Here is a 19,023-nt window from a genome sequence, read left to right on the forward strand (position 1 = left end):
AGTGTAGCCGCGCCCTGTGCTGGAAGGATGTCAAGAGCGGCAAAATGGGGGCATGGTCTAATTGCTACAAGCCACGCCCCCTATGTGATGTTATTTGGGTGTGTGCCTGCACGGCATGCCTCCCGTGTAAAGTCAAGCTGGGGGAGAGCCCAGCACTTTGTCACTAGCTGTGCTTCCCCCAGCCCTCTCCGGCACTGAATGGCCCTGGCCCTCTGCAACAGACTCAATGTGTCACAATAGCGGACAGCATCTCTCTTGGTGAAGAAATCAACAAGAAGCATGCCCTGGTGGTCCCAAAGCATGGTCACCATGACCTTCTTTGAAGGTGGGGACAATGCTCGTTTCCATGTCATAGATGCTTGATTCATCTCCAGTGCCACGTTTCATCGTCTGTAATAATACGCTGCAGTAACTGCACTCCCTCCTCATGGCACCGCATCAAGTGGCTGATTCTCCATTGTACGCAGATTCCTGATTACCTCGGTCACAGTGCTGGGATCTCAAATGCAGCAGGGGGTGTCATACACATCCTGCTGCATTTGCATATTTGCAAGGACGGAATTGCAAAGCTGCCTGCGTGCATACATCCTGTATCTATAGACTGCGTGCAGCTTTGCCATGCCGTCCATTGCTGAATCACCCCCCAAAGTGCACAAGAGACAATCCCATCCTATTGGTTTTGTGAACTTCTATGAGTTGCTTTGGTACCCAGCATAAACACTTTTTCTTGTACCCTGAAGAACGATATTGTGCACAGTACCCACTGAGATGTTCAGTTTAACAGCAATATCACTTAGGCTGGGTACACACCTAAAGATTTTCTGTCCAACCATCCAACTAGTTGATTGGTTGGAATGAAAATCTGGTAAGGTATGAAAGCAAATAACAATCAGCAATTTCCTCCCAAATGCCGGAAAATTGACAAAAACTGTTTGAACAAATTGTTTAGATCAAACATTTAACAAACTTGTCTGACGACCATTTTCATCAGTTTTCTGGCATTTAGGAGCTAATTGCTGATCATCATTTACTCCCATACGTTACCAGATTTTCATTCCAACCAATCAACAAGTTGGCTGGTTGGATGTAAGTTGGTCTAGTGTGTGGCCAGCTTTAGCCCACAACCACCTTCAACTTCCTCAGCCCTTAGTCCAATCACCTTCCCCAGCCCCCTTCACCTTCCCCAGCCCTCAGCATCCTTCACCTTCCCCAGCATCCATTACCTTTCCCAGCCCTCAGCCCCCTTCACCGTGTCCAGCATATCCTTCACCTTTCCCAGCTCTCAGCCCCCTTCACCTTGCCCAGGATCCTTCACCTGGGTGTTTATATGTGTGTTTTTTCCTGTGTGTGTATGTGTTTTTTTTGTCATGTGAAGCCCATGGGCCCCATTTAACAACGAGACATAACCCCTTTATGTCCTCCTTTCAGTTTTTAACAAACAGTACTAAGCTTAGCTTATCGCTGTTTGTCAATGTACCACTTATGCCACGTATATATAATTGATAGGGGCCCCCATACATTTTTTTGCCCTCACAGAACTTAATCCGGCCCCGTTCTTACAGTATTTACCGTTTCACACATCCTGAAGGCACATGTAAAAATCCTGTTGCAAAAATAAATCTTACCTATGTACAATGAGTTGCACTTATCTCAAGATAAGCCCAACTGAAGTCACAGTAGTTATTTTTATATCAAGTCTAGAGTTCAGATTCATAGTATTAGTTATACATGCACAATTTGAATTTCCCATATTTGTACACAGTATAATGTAAATACGTACTCTACTGTATAGAAGAGAGGAGCTTGTCATAGAGTCACCGCATAAGGGCAGAACGGCTAACGTCATTTTCAGGTAGCATTAGTTATTGGGGCCAAGCTCCCAAAAGTGAAATATTTCAGAGCTTGGTAAATTGGCCCAGAGAGAATAATGGGGCCTGGCGTCTGCAACGTTAGTTTTCCTAACACAAGAGATATATCTGATAGTTCCTACTTTAGGCTTTTCTTAAATTGCAGCAATACAAAATGATGCGTAAACCATGTTGAACTAGCAATTTCTGCATGGATTTAGACTTAATACAGATTGCTTAATCTTGTGCAGCATACCAGGGCAGTGGTCGTCACTAGGGGGTTGCGGGCTGCAAGTGGTGACGCCATCCGAGCTGATGACACCAATCGAGTCACCAAACAGTGGTGATAGATGATGTGCGGATACACTGGGCAAGCCGCCACCATGAGATTGAGGGTGTCATGCCCCAAAATGTCAATGGCTTTGCAGGCATGAGGCCAAGAGTGCGCGCAGATGAGTGCATAGACGGGGTATCAGGGTGAGTGGGTGCACCTGGGAGACACCATCCTCAGTGACACCACTGTCCCAGGGCCACTTTGCCTAGAAAGAACACACCTTTGATGTTATTGCGATTAATGTATTTGACCATATTCATTGCCTGAAGTTACAACTTATATTGAAGTAATGATAAATAAAAGTATAACAAACACAACAATGATAACTTTGTTTTTAGGTTTACCGACCAAGGTAAGCTGCCAGAGGTTCATTTCCTTCGTGACTTCTTGTCTTAAATGAATTATTTTGAGGTGTGACAACAGCATCAGACTTAATCATGACCACTGTCCCGTTCCAGTCATAGGCTCCAACTGCACCAAGCATCACCCAGTCCTAAGAAAAGGGGATATACAGTATATTATGAGGCAGTGCTTCATTACAGAATCAGCATAAATCCGGCCGCATGGCCGGCGGTTCAAATCCCGACAGCGGAAGCCCGGCAGTGTAGATCCCGACAGGTATTTTTTGTATTTACTAACCTAACCCCCCCCTAACCCTAACCCTCCCTTAGGGGTGCCTAACCCTAACCTCACCCCTAAGTGCCTAACCCTAACCCCCCACTAAGTGCCTAGACCTAACCCCTCCCTTCCCCGCAGCCTAACCCTAAGTCTCCCGGGGGGGTGCCTATCCCTAACCTCCTCCCGGGGGTGCCTAACCCTAACCCCCCCTTCCCCTAGCCTAACCCTAACCTCCCAGGGGGGTGTCTAACCCTACATCCCTCCCGGGAGCCCCTAACCCTCCCCCACCCCCCGCGGCATGTCCGCGCCCGGCTTACCTTCGGTCGGTAAGCCGGGTGTCGGGCTCCTGGCATAGGACTAATGACAAACGTCGGGGTTTCAACGACTGTCATTAGACACTTGCCGGGATTAGACAGTTGGGATGCCGACGGTCGGCATTTAGACTGTCGGCATCCCGACTGCATGCCTTTATTACAGCACATTCATTAGGTCTATCTGCATATTGTAAACTATACAACGGATATTTCTAAAGCAATGGTATGAGAGAATGCCCGTCTTCTTCACGTCTTCTTTTCCTAGAGGAGTTTATGGAAACATTGAGCTGTCATTGTGAATGCGATCTGTAACATATCACCACAAGGAAGTATAAGCACTAAAGGTGCGTACACACTACACACACAGCGATTTTTTGGAAGACTGAACGATAACGATATTTCAGCACTTTCCAATTTATCACCTGTACTTGAATTCCTACCACATAAAGCGTTGTGCCCAGAATTTTTCTTCACCACCAATGTGCCCAACCAGTAACATCACTCTTTGGGCGCACATGAACATATAGGCAATTATTTTATACACTCTCAAGTTTAAGGGGATGTAGTCAGAATGTCACCATTCAGTATGTGGACACTATAATGTCGACAAGTTCAGAATGTCGAAAACGTGTCGGAATATTGACATGTTCTTAATGTCGACATTTAACATGCCGACTTTCACAATGTCGTCACTGACAAAATGTCAACATTATGAAGTTAGGGTTAGGCTGAAATTAGGGTTAGGCTGCAATTAGGGTTAGAGTTAGGGTAAGGCTAAAAGAGGAGTGTTCACATTATGTCTGTCAATTGTCAACATTTATAATGTAGACATAATGAACAGGTCGACATTATGCAGTGTCGATATTGTGAATGTTGCCATTATGGTGTTGATTAAATTAATGTCAACATTCTGAATGACTACAAGTCATCACACATCGAGCTTAAGTGTGAGTTTGGGCACATACAGCCATGGCCAAAAGTTTTGAGAATGACCCAAGTATTGGTTTTCACAACGTTTGCTGCTTCAGTGTTTTTAGACCTTTTTGTCAGATGTTACTATGGTATACTGAAGTAAAATTACAAGCATTTCATAAGTGTCAAAGGCTTTTATTGACAATTACATTAAGTTTATGCAAAGAGTCAATATTTGCAGTGTTGACCCTTCTTTTTAAAGACCTCTGCAATTCACCCTGGCATGCTGTCAACCAACTTCTGGGCCACATACTGACTGACGGCCGCCCATTCTTGCCTAATCAGTGCTTGGAGTTTGTCAGAAATTGTGGATTTTTGTTTGTCTACCTGCCTCTTGGGAATTTACCACAAGTTCTCAATGGGATTAAGGTCTGGGGAGTTTCCTGGCAATGGACCCAAAATGTCAATGTTTTGTTCACCGAGCCACTTAGTTATCTCTTTTGCCTTATGGCAAGGTGCCCCATCATGCTGGAAAAGGCATTGTTCATCACCAAACTGTTCTTGGATGGTTGGGAGAAGTTGCTCTTGGAGGATGTTTTGGTACCATTCTTTATTCATGGCTGTGTTCTTAGGCAAAATTGTGAGTGAGCCCACTCCCTTGACTGAGAAGCAACCCCACAAATGAATGGTCTCAGGATGCTTTACTGTTGACATGACACAGGACTGATGGTAGCGCTCACCTCTCCTTCACCGGCCAAGTGTTTTTCCAAATGCCCCAAACAATCTGAAAGTGGATTCGTTAGAGAAAATAACTTTACCCCAGTCCTCAGTAGTCCAATCCCTGTACCTTTTGCAGAACATCAGTTTATCCCTGATGTTTTTCCTGTAGAGAAGTGGCTTCATGCTGCCCTTCTTGACACCAGGCCATCCTAGAAAAGTCTTCGCCTCAATGTGCGTGAAGATGCACTCACACCTGCCTGCTGCCATTCCTGAGCAAGATTTGCACTGGTGGTGCCCTGATCCTGCAGCTGAATCAACTTTAGGAGACAGTCCTGGAGCTTGCTGGACGTTCTGGGGCACCCCGAAGCCTTCTTCACAATTATTGAACCTCTCTCCTTGAAGTTCTTGATGATCCGATAAATGGTTGATTTAGGGGCAATCTTATTAGCAGCAATATCCTTGCTTGTGAAGCCCTTTTTGTGCAAAGCAATGATGACTGCACGTGTTTTCTTGCAGGTAACCATGGTTAACAAAGGAAGAACAATGATTTCCGGGTCCACCCTCCTTTTAAAGCTTCCAGTGTGTTATTGTAACTCAATCAGCATGACAGAGTGATCTCCATCCTTGTCCTTGTCACCACTCTCACCTGTGTTAACAAGAGAATCACTGACATGATGTCAGCTGGTCCTTTTGTAGCAGGGATGAAATGCATTGGAAATGTTGTTTTTGGGATTAAGGGCCTGATTCAGACCCGCTCACTAGGATGCATTTGCAGGTAGCCTGCCGATGTTTGCAATCAGCGCATGCGTATAAGTCGCAGTGCGCGTGCGCGAACCAGTCCATACAATCGCGAAGTGTTCGCACCCTGTACACAGATGCCCCGCTAGAACGAGTGGCAGGTCGTGCCGTTTGTGGGTGGTGACAGGGGTGGTCGTTGGAAATGGGGGTGTGGTGGTGAAAATGCAGGTGTGTCTGTGCATCTGAACGCCGTTTCAGGGGTGTGCATAACTAATATGCAGCGTCAGCATACACGTCACATGGCTGAATTACACACAGCAGTGCCTGCGGTAGGGTATGGTCAGCCACAAGTGCTATGTATGTTACTCGATGTTACCGATTGTTCCATACACTTCCTGGAGATGACGTATCTTACTAAGGGAAAGTGGGCAACTTGTGATAGGCTGGTGGGCATCTAAATAAATACATACCACGATTGCACGGCAAGACATAGTGGGCGTGCTAATGTCTTACTAGCGATCGCGGGATTTGCTGCGTGCGAACGCATCCTAGCGAGTGGGTCTGAATCAGGCCCTAAGTTCCTTGTCATGGCAAAAAGAGACTTTGCAATTAATTGCAATTCATCTGATCACTCTTCATGACATTCTGGAGTATATGCAAATTGCCATCATACAAACTGAAGCAGCAGAGTTTTTGAAAACCTATACCTGTGTCATTCTCAAAACTTTTGGCCATGGCTGTACATATGATGTCAGAGATGGGGTCATTTTATTAATTTAGTATGTAAATGAGTAGTGGCTGCCCCTTCCCTTATAGATGACAAAGGAGGAGTGGGAACAGTATATGTGGCATATGCCCTCCCCATTATCCCCTTGTAACATATTCTCCCCTTGTCTTATATGCCCCAAGCCATCTCCTCAGCCTGAGTTGGATGAGCTATGTGCGCAGGATGTACCTTCTGGCTGTCCCCGCAGTCAAGACAAAGAAACAATTAGTCGCTGGTATCACACTGCTAGCTATGAGATTACACTATCGTCCAACATAACTATATGAGGAGTAGAAGGCACTAAGCACTCCCTTTGGGGCTGTACCATCTAAAGGGGACAGCAACTATGTGTATTTCTAGATGTATCAAGGCCATATCAAGGATGGTCCGACCAGTGTCACCATCACATACGCAATGCCGAGGGGATGGCACAGCAGACCTTCCCTGTAGGCTTCGGGCTCTTGGCTTCCTCCACCGCCATGAGTCATGACGCTGTCAGGAGCCAGAGAGAAGAAGAAGAGGAAGAACAGTGGCCAAGTAGTTATGTTTGGGGTGCAGGCTTGGACTGGCCCACAGGGGTACAGGGGAAATCCCCGGAGGGCCCCACTGCCTAAGGGCCCACCCCCTCTTCAAGGTGTCAGGTTCCAGACCTCAAATTATATATTGTTACTCTATTAGATGGTAAGTTATCACTGATCAATATGGGTGATTGGTTCCCTTCAATAGAATCTACACCTATTGATTAGCCAAGCATTTTGGGTGACTGGCCACACCCCCTCTGATGGATAACCACACCCCTTAAGCATGGGCCCCTACCACTGCATTCTCCGGTGGGCCATTCATGCTCCAGTCCGACACTGTTGGGGTGTGAAAGTGGCAGGGAGGGTTGTTGGCTGTGGCAGAGAGAACGGATGGAGCAAGGAGAGGTATATCTAAAAATAGCCCATATTTTAGAAGGCTTATATGTACCTTAGAATAGTGAGCACTGAATCCGGTCTGAGCCATCTCCATTTCAAAGGATGATGCCTGCTGCTCAGTTGTAGCTGAAAAGCAAAAGATCATTGTTAATACGTCCTTAAACATTTTAAATAATTTAGATATTAATTTACTGATTGTATGTTTTCTGTACTCATTGAAGCAAGTTTGAGTAACGTAGATTTTGTGATTTCACTGTGCGCATGAATACAAAGATATGATATACATACAGTTCAGGTGCATAAATATTGGGACATTGACAGAATTTTCATATTTTGGCCTCTATTCACCACCACAATGGCTTTGAAATGAAACAAACAAGATGTGCTTTAACTGCAGACTTTCAGATTTAATTTGAGGGTAATTACATCCAAATCAGGTGAATGGTGTAGGAATTACAACGGTTTCTATATGTGCCTCCCACTTTTTAAGGGGTCAAAAGTAATGGTACAAACTAAAATATCCTAAATCTAACTTTCACTTTTTAATATTTTGTTGCAAATCCTTTGCAGGCAAACATACTGAGTTGTGACTTTGTCATATTCAATTCCATTTAATACATTTCTTTCTATATTTTCTTAAATAATAAAATTGTCAAATAGGCGTAGTTTTTATTTTGATAAAAGTTTGCAGGAGATTGTTTGGTTTCCAATAACTGATTTGACAGGTTGCAACTGCATTTGGGAGTAACTGAGTAGTGACAGCTGAACTGAATCTTTGTGGTAGAGGGGGGGTTAGGATTACGCGCCAAAGGGGGGAGGTTAGAGTTAGGCACCACTAAGGGAGGGTTAAGGTTGTGAGAGGGGAGCGTTAGGGTACTTACCAGTCAGGGTTTTGATCCATCGGTCTTACACTGTCGGTATTACATAATGATTCCGTTTGTACGTCCGATCCGTTGTTCACGATGGTCGTTCATGGTATCTTCCCATCTGCTGTTCTGCACAGCAGAAGGGACAATGCACTTAACAACACTGTGCTATTACAAGCAGCATGCAATGATATATCCCGCTGTTGTAAAACCGGATCGTGCAGTGTGTACAGCGCACGCAATGTATCATTACATCGCATTGCACAGTCGCTGGATACACACATCGTATAGTGTATACCCATCTTAACAGTGCACGTTTTCTCTATTCTGGAGCACAGGTGTGTTCATTATTGACTGACACAATGTAAAAGCTCCACAGGTGGTACTAATTATTTAACTTGATTTTCTGGGAGGAGTCTTAACAAAATATGTAGTTTTGGGGTTTCTGGAGGACTGGATTTGGGAAACACTATCTTAAACATGAAGCTGGCCACACACTAGACCAACTTTCATCCAACTAGCTGATTGGTTGGAATGAAAATCTGGTAACGTATGGTAGTAAATGATGATCAGCAATTTGCTCCTAAATGCCAGAAAACAGATGAAAATGGTCGTCAGACAAGTTTGTTAAATGTTTGATCTGAACAATTTGTTCAAACAACAGTTTTTGTCCATTTTCCGGCATTTGGGAGCAAATTGCTGATTGTCATTTGCTTTCATACCTTACCAGATTTTCATTCCAACCAATCAACTAGTTGGATGGTTGGATGCAAGTTGGTCTAGTGTATGGCCAGCTTAAGTCTGGACAGCAGGGGCATATTATTATTATTATTATTATTATTATTATTATTATTGTCAGTTATTTATATAGCACACACATATCCCCCTACCTTTACAGAGAATATCTGGTCATTCACATCAGTCCCTGCCCCAATGGAGCTTACAATCTATATTCCCTACCACATGCTCACACACAGACACACTAGGGTTAATTTTTATTGGGGGCCAATTAACATACCAGTATATTTTTGGAGTGTGGGAGGAAACCAGAGCACAATCACGCAAGCACAGGGAGAATATACAAACTCCACACAGGTAGGGCCGTAGTGGGATATGAACCTATGACCTCAGTATTGTGAGGCTGTAATGCTAACCATTACACCGTCTGTGCTGCCCATAACCCCTCTAACCAAGGGTCATTTTAAGAGAGGAGGGGGCCCGTGTGCACTCCTCGTGCGGGGCCCCCTCCTCTCTCTCTGGTGGCTTGCAGCCGATTAACGCGGCTGGCCAGCCACCAGAGCATTTGTAGACTCCGGGCACTAGAGTGTACCCGGAGTCTAATGTGCATGTGCAGAATACCGGAAAATGGCTGCGGCGGCCATTTTTCCGATGTTCTGAGCAGCAGTGACACCCGACGCGGGACCTTGGACAGGTAAGTTTAAAAAAAATATGGGTGCAGTGTGTGCGGTGCGGGACCCCCCTGGACCCGGAGGCCCGTGTGCCCCACACACACTGCACCCATTATGGATACTCCACTGCCTCTAACGCTGCGCCATCTTACCAATGACATTCAGGAAGATGACGCGTGCGCACAATATAGCAAAGGCTCTGGTACAGTACTAGAATTTTTGCTATCACTGTGTTGTGCAATGTTTTTGAAGATGTCACTGGGAAGATGGTGCCATGTAGGTGGGAGGACCTGCTTCCTGGCAGCAGGTAGGTATGCTCTGGGTGCTTGGTGTGCTCTGTGGGACCCCCTGGACTTAGAGGCTGGTGTACACCGCACACCCTGCACCCATTATAAATAGGACTATGCTGGACAGGTATGAGCTATATGCAAGAAAGAATTCCCCTTACGGAGAGAATACATATGCATGACGGTCTGTTCATGTGTGTAATCACGCCTGATACATGTGTCGCCAGCTAATATAAACAGCTATGTATACAAAGAATATTTATCATTCAGCCTAAATTCCCTAGCACACAAGGACACACCCTTGGGTACATATATCTGATATCTGCTGCAGTCCCTCTATTCCTGACTGCAAACCATCCCCCATAGGGCAGCTATGGCATTGGATTTACCACGTTCTGGAATGCGGAGCATTCTGCAGCAGGTCCTCTTCAGCAAACACACTCTTCAGATGACGTTTGGTGTGGTAGTCTATGGCCTACAGATCACAAAAGAGTCCAGGAGAGGGATCCTCTAAATCCCTCCCCAGCATACTTGCCTACCCTCCCGATTTGGTCGGGAGCCTCCCGAAAATCGGGTGCCGCTCCCGACCTCCCGGGAAGGCATTCAATCCTCCCAGCCCCCGGCGATATGCCCGCACCCCCCGCGCTTTTCAGTACAAACCCCGGCAGCAGGGGGGGCCGGTGGCGCGATTCGCGCTGAATCGTGTCATCGTGGCTCCGCCCCCGGCTGCACAATGCAATTAATCACAGCATTGTGAAGAGGGGCGGAGCCACGATGACGCGATCGTGCTGTCACGCCCCCATGCTCCGCCCCCAATGTCGCGTCATGTGCCGGGCCCCGCCCCCTTTGGCCACATCACGCCCCCAGCCCTGTGAGCCCGACAGCTCACTCCCCGCTCGCACATGCACTGTCAGCACATGTGAGGTAGGACGCAGGGTAGGTAGTGTTCCAAAATGGAAAGTAAAGTGATTGCAAAAGCGATCACTGTAATTTTACACAATGCAGGGATGGGCTTCTATTGGAGTCCCTGTGGTTGGTTGTGAGTTTTGGTACATCCTGGTGATCTATAATTTCTTATTGCAGCGATAAGAAATTATAATTATTGGGTCTAAAACCTGATAATTGATAAATATGCCCCAAAGTCTTGATACAGTAACTGTAGTGTGGGTATTTACTGTTACTTAGGTAGTAAAGGCCTGAACTGGGCATAGTCAAAAACCAGCGGCGGCTCCTACCCTCTTGGACGAGGGGGGCTGCCGCTGACCAGAGGGAGAGAGGGACTGAGGAGACACTCACCTCCAAGCAGGGTCCCGGCGCCTGCGTAATAGACCTGACAGGCACCGGGACAGAAGCATGCGCATAACACCAGCTACTAGGGGCTGTGGGGCTGATTCAGCAAGCAACGCAAAGGAGAGAACGCACGCACTTGGACAATGTTTTTGTACTGCGCATGCATCGCACTGCATGTGCGCGAACTAGACAGTGCGATCGGGTAAGCATACGCAGACTACATGCAGCATGTACGCAGACCCCTTCCGATATTGACAGGAAGTGACGTTTGTGGGTGGTGATGGGGGTGGTCGGGCGAACGCAGGCGTGCCTGTGCGTTGGGACGCCTTTTTAGGGGCATCCATAATTAAGTCAGTGCGGCGACGGAAGCAGTGATGAGACTCCGTGCACAAAGGAAGTTGCCAATATCCTGCGCGAGGTCTGGTCAATTACTATTATGCAAATGTGGTCGATGGTTCTCGATGTTACTAATATTTACACTATCTTGCGTACTGTTCAGGCTATGAGTAAAGGGAGATGCAGGGGCGTCTTAAGAGAGGAGGGGGCCCGTGTGCACTCACCGTGCGGGGCTCCCTCCTCTCTCCCTGGTGGCTGGCAGCCGACTGACGTGGCTGGCCAGCCACCAGAGTCTTAGTAGCCTCCGGGCACTAGAGTGTGCCCGGAGTCTACTGCACATGCGCAGAACACCGGGAAAATGGCCGTGGTGGCCATTTTCCGGTGTTCTGTGCAGCGCTGAGACCCGACGCGGACCACATACAGATAAGTTAAATAAAAAATGGGTACAGTGTGTGTGGTGCGGGCCCCCCCTGGACCCGGGGGCCTTTGTGCCCTGCACATATTGCACCCATTATAGATACGCCACTGGGGAGATGGGTGGTTTACTATAGGGCCGGGCGTCTGCATCGTGTGCTGCTGTCTCCGTGCATATGCATTGATTAGCATATTCTCACAGCAGCTGGGAGCGTGCATTCTAGACCTTATTCAGAGTCAGTCGCGAGCGCTGAGCGCTCGCAACCGACTCGATGTTGGTCCACGGGGCATGCGCACAACGGAGCCGGGTCCGTTGTGCGCATGCGCGAGCCCCCGCTAACGATGGGTGATCAGTCGTTAGCGGGCTCGAAGCAGACGGAGCGAGCTGTCGATGTTAAGTGATAGCTCGCTCCGTTTGCTGGGCGGGCAGGGGGCGTGCCTACCCAAACGGAGGCGTTCCCGCCGGAATGCTAGCCGTTTGGGGGCGTCCCCACTGACATAATCAGTCATGTCAGTGGGGAGCTTCCTGCTGAAACACAGCAGGAAGCTCCCTGGGGCTTAAGGTTGACGAGACCCTACCCTAGGGTCTCGTCGTAAGCCCCGACCATCTCCCTTAGCGGTCGTTAGAGCTGTGGGTGTTAACCCACAGCCTAACGACCGACATGGAGGCGGCCGTTCAGGATGCAAGCGGCCGCCCTGTTTCTGAACGACCGCTTGCATCCTACGACCGACTCTGAATGAGGCCCACTGTCCTTTGCATTCCTTGCTGAATCAGGCCCTGTGTTGGCTGCAGCCCTTAGTAGCCGGGCAGGTCCGGTTCTAGACCTTTGGCGCCACCCTCCCCAATCCTAAAAAAAAAAAAAACCATGCAGAAGAAAAGGTGTTTACCCATTATGCCGCACACGGTAATGCCCCTTACACATTATGCCGCACATGGTAATGCCCCTTACACATTATGCTGCATACGGTAATGCCCCTTACCCATTATGCTGCACATGGTAATGCCCCTTACACATTATGCTGCATACGGTAATGCACCTTACACATTATGCCGCACACGGTAATGCCCCTTGCACATTATGCCGCACACGGTAATGCCCCTTACACATTATGCTGCATAAAGTAATGCCCCTTACACATTACGCTGCAGACAGTAATGTCCCTTACACATTATGCTGCATAAAGTAATGTCCCTTACACATTATGCCACACACGGTAATGCCCCTTACACATTATGCCGCAGACAGTAATGCCCCTTACACATTATGCCGCACAAGGTAATGCCCCTTACACATTATGCCGCAAGCGGTACTGCCCCTTACACATTATGCCGCACAAGGTAATGCCCCATACACATTATGCCACACACGGTAAAGCCCCTTACACATTATGCCGCACAAGGTAATGCGCCATACACATTATGCCGCACACGGTAATGCCCCTTACACATTATGCCGCACACGGTAATGCCTCTTAAAAACATTATGCCGCACACTGTAATGCCCCTTACACATTATGCCGCACACGGTAATGCCTCTTACACATTATGCCGCAGACAGTAATGCCCCTTAGACATTATGCTGCATAAAGTAATGTCCCTTACACATTATGCCGCACACGGTAGAGGCGCTTGCAGGTTTTTTTAGTTGCGGCCTCTTGGCCGCTCGCATTGCTGTGGGTTACCACCCACAGCTATTGCGAGCGGCCATGATGATGGTCGCGATGGCCAACACCATCGCGACCATCGGGCTTGCGACGAGACCCTTGTGGTAGGGTCTCGTGGCCGCAAGCCCCAGAGAGCTTCTGGCTCAAATAGAGCTGGAAGCTCTCTCTCTGACATCGCTGGTGATGTCAGTGGGGATGCCCACAAACGGCAGGTGTTCGCTTGGGAATGCCTCCGTTTGTGAAGCCACGCCTACAAAATGGGACGAGCTGTCGATCAACATCGACAGCCGCCCTTTTGCAGTGAGTCACGGAGCGAGCGCTTTTTGCGCTCTCGCTCCTGGGCTCAAGCGTGAGTACTGGGCCACCATCGACCCGCTTGAGTGCGCAATGCGCTTGCGAGCGGGTCTGAATCAGGCCCTCTCTCTGCTAATAGCAGTCCTGACTGACAGTCCCAGGGGGAGGAGACACCTTCACCTGGGGCTGCATGTTGTGTATGTTACTGGCAGGCAGAGCTTATTTTTAAAGTCTTAGAAGTCTGCTAACTATTGGGGAAAATTAAGCAACAGCCTTACAATAAAAAAAAGATATTTCAGCTTCTGCATTTTCTCACTGAAAAAATAAACAAAGTATAGGAGCACTCATGAGAAGAATGAAACCTTACACTTCTCAGAGCGTGTCCTATTTACATAATAAAAATATCTTCCATAGAGACCATGGCAGCCCCCAGTGGCGTAAATTCTTCCCAGACGCCCGGAGGCAAGTTATAATTTGGTGCCCCCCCCTGTCACAGCCACTGACACTGTAATGTAGCAATTCGCATGCAGACAGGCTATAGATAGACGAAGGCAGCAGCTGATGGTCTGATATGAAGCTCTCCACTAGTGTATGGTGGCTTCAGAGCCGGCCCTAGCCAATTTGGTGCCCTAGGCAAAATTTTGGCTGGTGCCCCCTAGCAGATAATCCTATAAAAAATCTTTGCGTTTATACGCGGAAACAAAAAAAAACACATATTGACATGTACAGCCTTTGAACAATTTTAATTTTCCTTGTGCAAATATACCAGAGCACCCAAAGAAATCAAAAGGAGTTATCAAACCTTAAAACAATATACACACAAAAGAAAAATAAATTATGTGCTTCTATTTGAGGATAGATATATATATATATATATATATATACACATACACACACTTAATTATGTATACATATGATGATATACACACACGTATATAGTTACATATATACACGTTTATATATAGCACAGACACTTGTGAATCCAGAGTCTCAGCTCAGCCAAAACAGCAGCGTATAGCGCAGCACACAGAAGCGTGCAGTGCACCCTCTATACACAGTAACTTTAGAGTACAGCCAGCTGTGGTCACAGCACTGCCTGAGCCAATACAACAGAGTATACAGTGCAGCAAACAGCAGCGTGCATCACGGTGAAATGGCGCAGAGGTCGGCTGCAGTGCTTTATATAGAATCAAAGTCCTGTGAGAATCCAATCCTGGGAGGATGACGTACAGCCTTGAAGTGGGATCCGAGTCTGGTCTCGGATCCCCAGTGTTCTGAGTGGTTCGGATTCATTGGAATCCGGACCGCTCATATATATACATATATCCAAACCAATGAGGCACTCCAGGACTTGCAAATTAAGAAAAATGCACACTATAGCTGTTTCGGTTTATTTTTGTGCCGGTCGCGCGCGCGTGCGTGTGTGTGTATATTTATGTGTATATATATATATATATATATATATATATATAACACAAGTCCACGTGTGGCGGCACTCCCAAAAAATATACAATAATGTCCCTGGTGTCCTCCATTAGGACTAGCAACTGTTCACAATATGTACAGATTGGAGGCAATAAAAAAAACAGTCAAGACGCAGGTATGAAATCACCGACGGACAGCTCTAGACATATACTATAAAAAAAGTGATCACTTTTGATATTTATATGTCTAGGGCTGTCTGTTGTCATGGTGACGAGGGTGCGTCATCTGATGGCGCCTCCTCCCTCCAATGTCTGGTGGCACCTACGTGCTCACCGGGGCTTGGATGTGTCGGATGATGTCATTGGTATGCGACCTGGTCCTGGACGCTGGATAGTGCGGACTTCACGTGTTGCGGTGAGGGTATAAGTGAGTGCTTCATGCTTGTGTATGTTTTGACCTTGATGATGGGGCAATAAAGGGCCCCGAAACGTCGTTGATTTCATACGTGCAGCTTGCCTAGTTTTTTTTTTACCTGAGAGTTTTTATACCGGTGTGTTTGTGTATGTATATATATATATATATATATATATATATAGAAAAAAAGGCAGTGGCACTGAGGGTCTTAAACAAATAGAATATAATATATATTATATTTGTTTAAGACCCTCAGTGCCGCTGCCTTTTTTTCGTTGTACATCCATTTATGCAGAGGGCACGGGGGCTACATTACCACATTATTGGAGTGCCAAACCATTGGATTATACTGTGTGTGTGTGTATATATATATATATATATATATATATATATTTATATAGATATACTGTATGATATAGATTATATATATATATATATATATATATATACACACACACACACACACACACAGTATATGTATGTATAGATAGATATATCTATACATATGCACAGTGACATGACACAGCCCCTCTCAGTGTCAGATTCAGTAGCACCCCTCTTCTCTGCCCAGCGGTTGCCTGCCCCTCTCCTCCTGTCACCCAGCCTGAGATAGACCTCGCATACCTGAGGCTCACTCACCCTGCTGCCATACTTCATGATAGTTCAATAGGCGACGCGACGGTACCGGCTCCGGCGGCTAATCTGGAGGCGGAGACAGAGCCGTGAGTTGTCACTCATGGCTCTGCTCCGCAAAGGCCCATGGGAGGTGTGGCAGCGGCAGGGCCCTCCCGTGGCCATCTTAGCTGCTCCTGTAGACTGTCAGAATGAGCTTCTATGCAGAAGCTCATTCTGACTAAGGGCCGGGCAGATGCAGATCCCGGTCACATGACCGGCCTGGCCATCCGCTGTGCTGCCTGATCGGAGTGCTCCGATCGTGGCAGCGTGCTGGGGGGGAGAGAGTGGGTAGGTCACTAGGTGGGACTGGGAGCAGCGGCAGGCGGCGGCGGGGGGAGGAGCCGGAGGACAGACAGGCAGAGGCAGCCGTAGAACTCAGCCCTGGAGTGCCCCTAGCATTCTGAGTCGCCTCTAGGCATTTGCTTATAATGCCTATGCCTAGGGCCGGCTCTGGGTGGCTTCTCAGGTGCCGGGAAGGGGTGCCATGTATTGGGCGGCCGTGAGGGTACTCTCTGGGTACATAGTTACAGCCCTAAGTGGGGTGAATATGTTGTGGACAATGGAGGAGGTGCCCCTTCAGAGCGTGAGCCCGGCGGCAGGCGCCTCCATTGTCTCCCACAGTTCTGCTCCTGGGTGTATCTGATCTATCATGAAGACATTATTGCTCTTTAATTATAGGACTCTGTCATGATATATTTAAAGAACAAGATAGTGTAAATATATTATGATAATGGGGCATATGTATCAAAGCTTGAAGTGAGATAAAATTGTGAGATATATATCACCAACCAATCAGCTTACAAGTTGCAGGCTGTGCTTAAGAAATGAGAGTTTGGAGCTGATTGGTTGGTGATATATATTTCACAATTTTATCTCACTTCAAGCTTTGATACATATGCCCCAATGTCTTTATGATAGATTAGATGCACCTCCAGTGCGATGGAAATAAGGAAAAAAAATATATATATGTAGCACTGGTGGATGTGTATCTATATATTGTCATGATGGAAGAGGGGGCTGAACATATATTTTATTACTCTGTCATGTTAGGGGGGGGTGATATATTTAATAATCATATAGTTATCACTCTGCCATGTTAGGTGTGGGGGCTGATATATTTAAAGAGCATATATTTTATCACTCTGTCATGTTAAATAATGTAACATGGCAGAGTGATAAAATATATGATCTTATCACCACCCCCCTAACACATGACAGAGTGATAAATATATGATCTTTAAATGTATCAACCCCCCCTTACATGGCAGAGTGATAAAATATATTAAATTTCTCACCCCTACAACTGACCCCACCCCACCCTCATAGGGCTTGGCTTGCACTTGACTTACTATGTTTTTTACTGACACAGTGGTACCGCTGCTTATCTGCTGGGCTGGCTCTGGATGCTCTCCCGCCCACTCGCCCCCACAGTGAGTGACAGCCACCGTGGCTGCGCTGGTTCCTGTCCATGGCACGGTGAGTTCCAATTACACTGCCCAAAGGGACTGACATCCCCCGACGCCGTGCAGTCTCCGAGTCCTGGCTCAGGCTCCTCAGGTGGGCAGGCTCAGGGTCGCGGGCGGTCACATGCTACGCGACGTCCACGACCAGAGACCACAGAGTCCAGTCAAGGAGGAGGAGGAGCGCCGCCAATGCTGATCGGCGCTCAGCGGCTCCTCTGTTGTAGCAGCAGGTAGAAGACGGAACAGCCAGGTGACAATGGAGGAGGTGCCCCCTTCAGGGCTGGCGCCCGGCGGCAACTAACTCCATTGTCTCCAGCAGTTCCGCAACTGGCAGCCCCCTTTTCAAGATTCTAACAACTGCAAAAAAAGAATCCCAATATAAAGATTGAAAAATGGCTTAAAGTACATTCTGCAAGCAGCAAATTAAAGAGCTGAGGGATCTATATACTAATGCCGGGCATACACTCTACAATTATTGGGCCAATCCACCCGGTGTCCGCAAATTGTAGTGCGTGTGTGGCCGACCGAGGGTTAACTATCGGTCGGTCGGGCATGCCGGATCGTCCAGCATGCCTGTCCTATGCAATATATGCAAGTTAAAAAGATGGCTGCATCGGGCAATGTATGACCAGCCGCGGCCGACAGACATTTCCCCTGTTCCTTCACATGGAAGGAACGGGTAAATGTCTCCTCCCCCGAGAGCGGAGCGCAGATATAGGGGCCAATACACTGTGAGATGTCTCACACAGAATGCCCGCAATATCTACAGGCTGCCAGATAAAATGTCTGTCTGACAGGCATTTTATCTATTTTATCTGGCAATGTATACCCAGCATAAGCCTTGGAGAGAGATAAAGTCGACGGAGATAAAGTGCCAACCAGTAAAGTGACAGATAGGAGCTGATTGGTTGGTACTTTAGCTCCATCGACTTTATCTCTCTCCAAGGCTTAGCACATAGAACCCTTATTTACAGCAGCACCATTGTCTTTGCTAATTTTCCAGATAAGCTCTGTTCTCCTTAAATGTGCGCAAAAGGTTGTTTATTGGCTCTTATAACTCAGATGAAGGGAACTAACTGGAATAGTTTTCTTTCATATCATACATCTGTTTAGAAGGGAAGAGGGTGGGAAGGAGAGGAGAGCGGGAGGGAGCAGACATGACCTCTGAGGGACATTCATGGCTGCCTGTTGTGTGTAAATAAACTCACTGTCTACTTGACATAAGAAGGATCCTTCTCCAACAGGAGAAAATAAAACACTGCACTAATAGTTCTCTGGTTGTGTCCTGTCAATGTGCAAAATTGTGAATTGGTTTTACA

The 19,023-nt window shown here is 47.2% G+C and overlaps 1 protein-coding gene across 1 annotated transcript in view; it reads right to left on the reverse strand.

Moving 5' to 3' along the window:
- The window catches only part of ITGA1 (integrin subunit alpha 1), a 144,344-nt gene that overhangs the window by 65,383 nt on the left and 59,938 nt on the right, over positions 1–19,023 (reverse strand). Inside the window, exons 10-11 of the mRNA XM_088469455.1 lie at positions 7,219–7,292; positions 2,530–2,674 (exon numbers count right to left, since the gene is read on the reverse strand). Of these exons, the coding sequence (XP_088325581.1) occupies positions 2,530–2,674; positions 7,219–7,292 (219 nt within the window). The remainder of the gene's footprint in view (positions 1–2,529; positions 2,675–7,218; positions 7,293–19,023) is intronic.

The sequence above is a fragment of the Taudactylus pleione genome, unplaced genomic scaffold, assembly GCF_031769625.1.
Source record: "Taudactylus pleione unplaced genomic scaffold, aTauple2 ptg000092l, whole genome shotgun sequence".
Classification (NCBI taxonomy): Eukaryota; Metazoa; Chordata; class Amphibia; order Anura; family Myobatrachidae; genus Taudactylus; species Taudactylus pleione.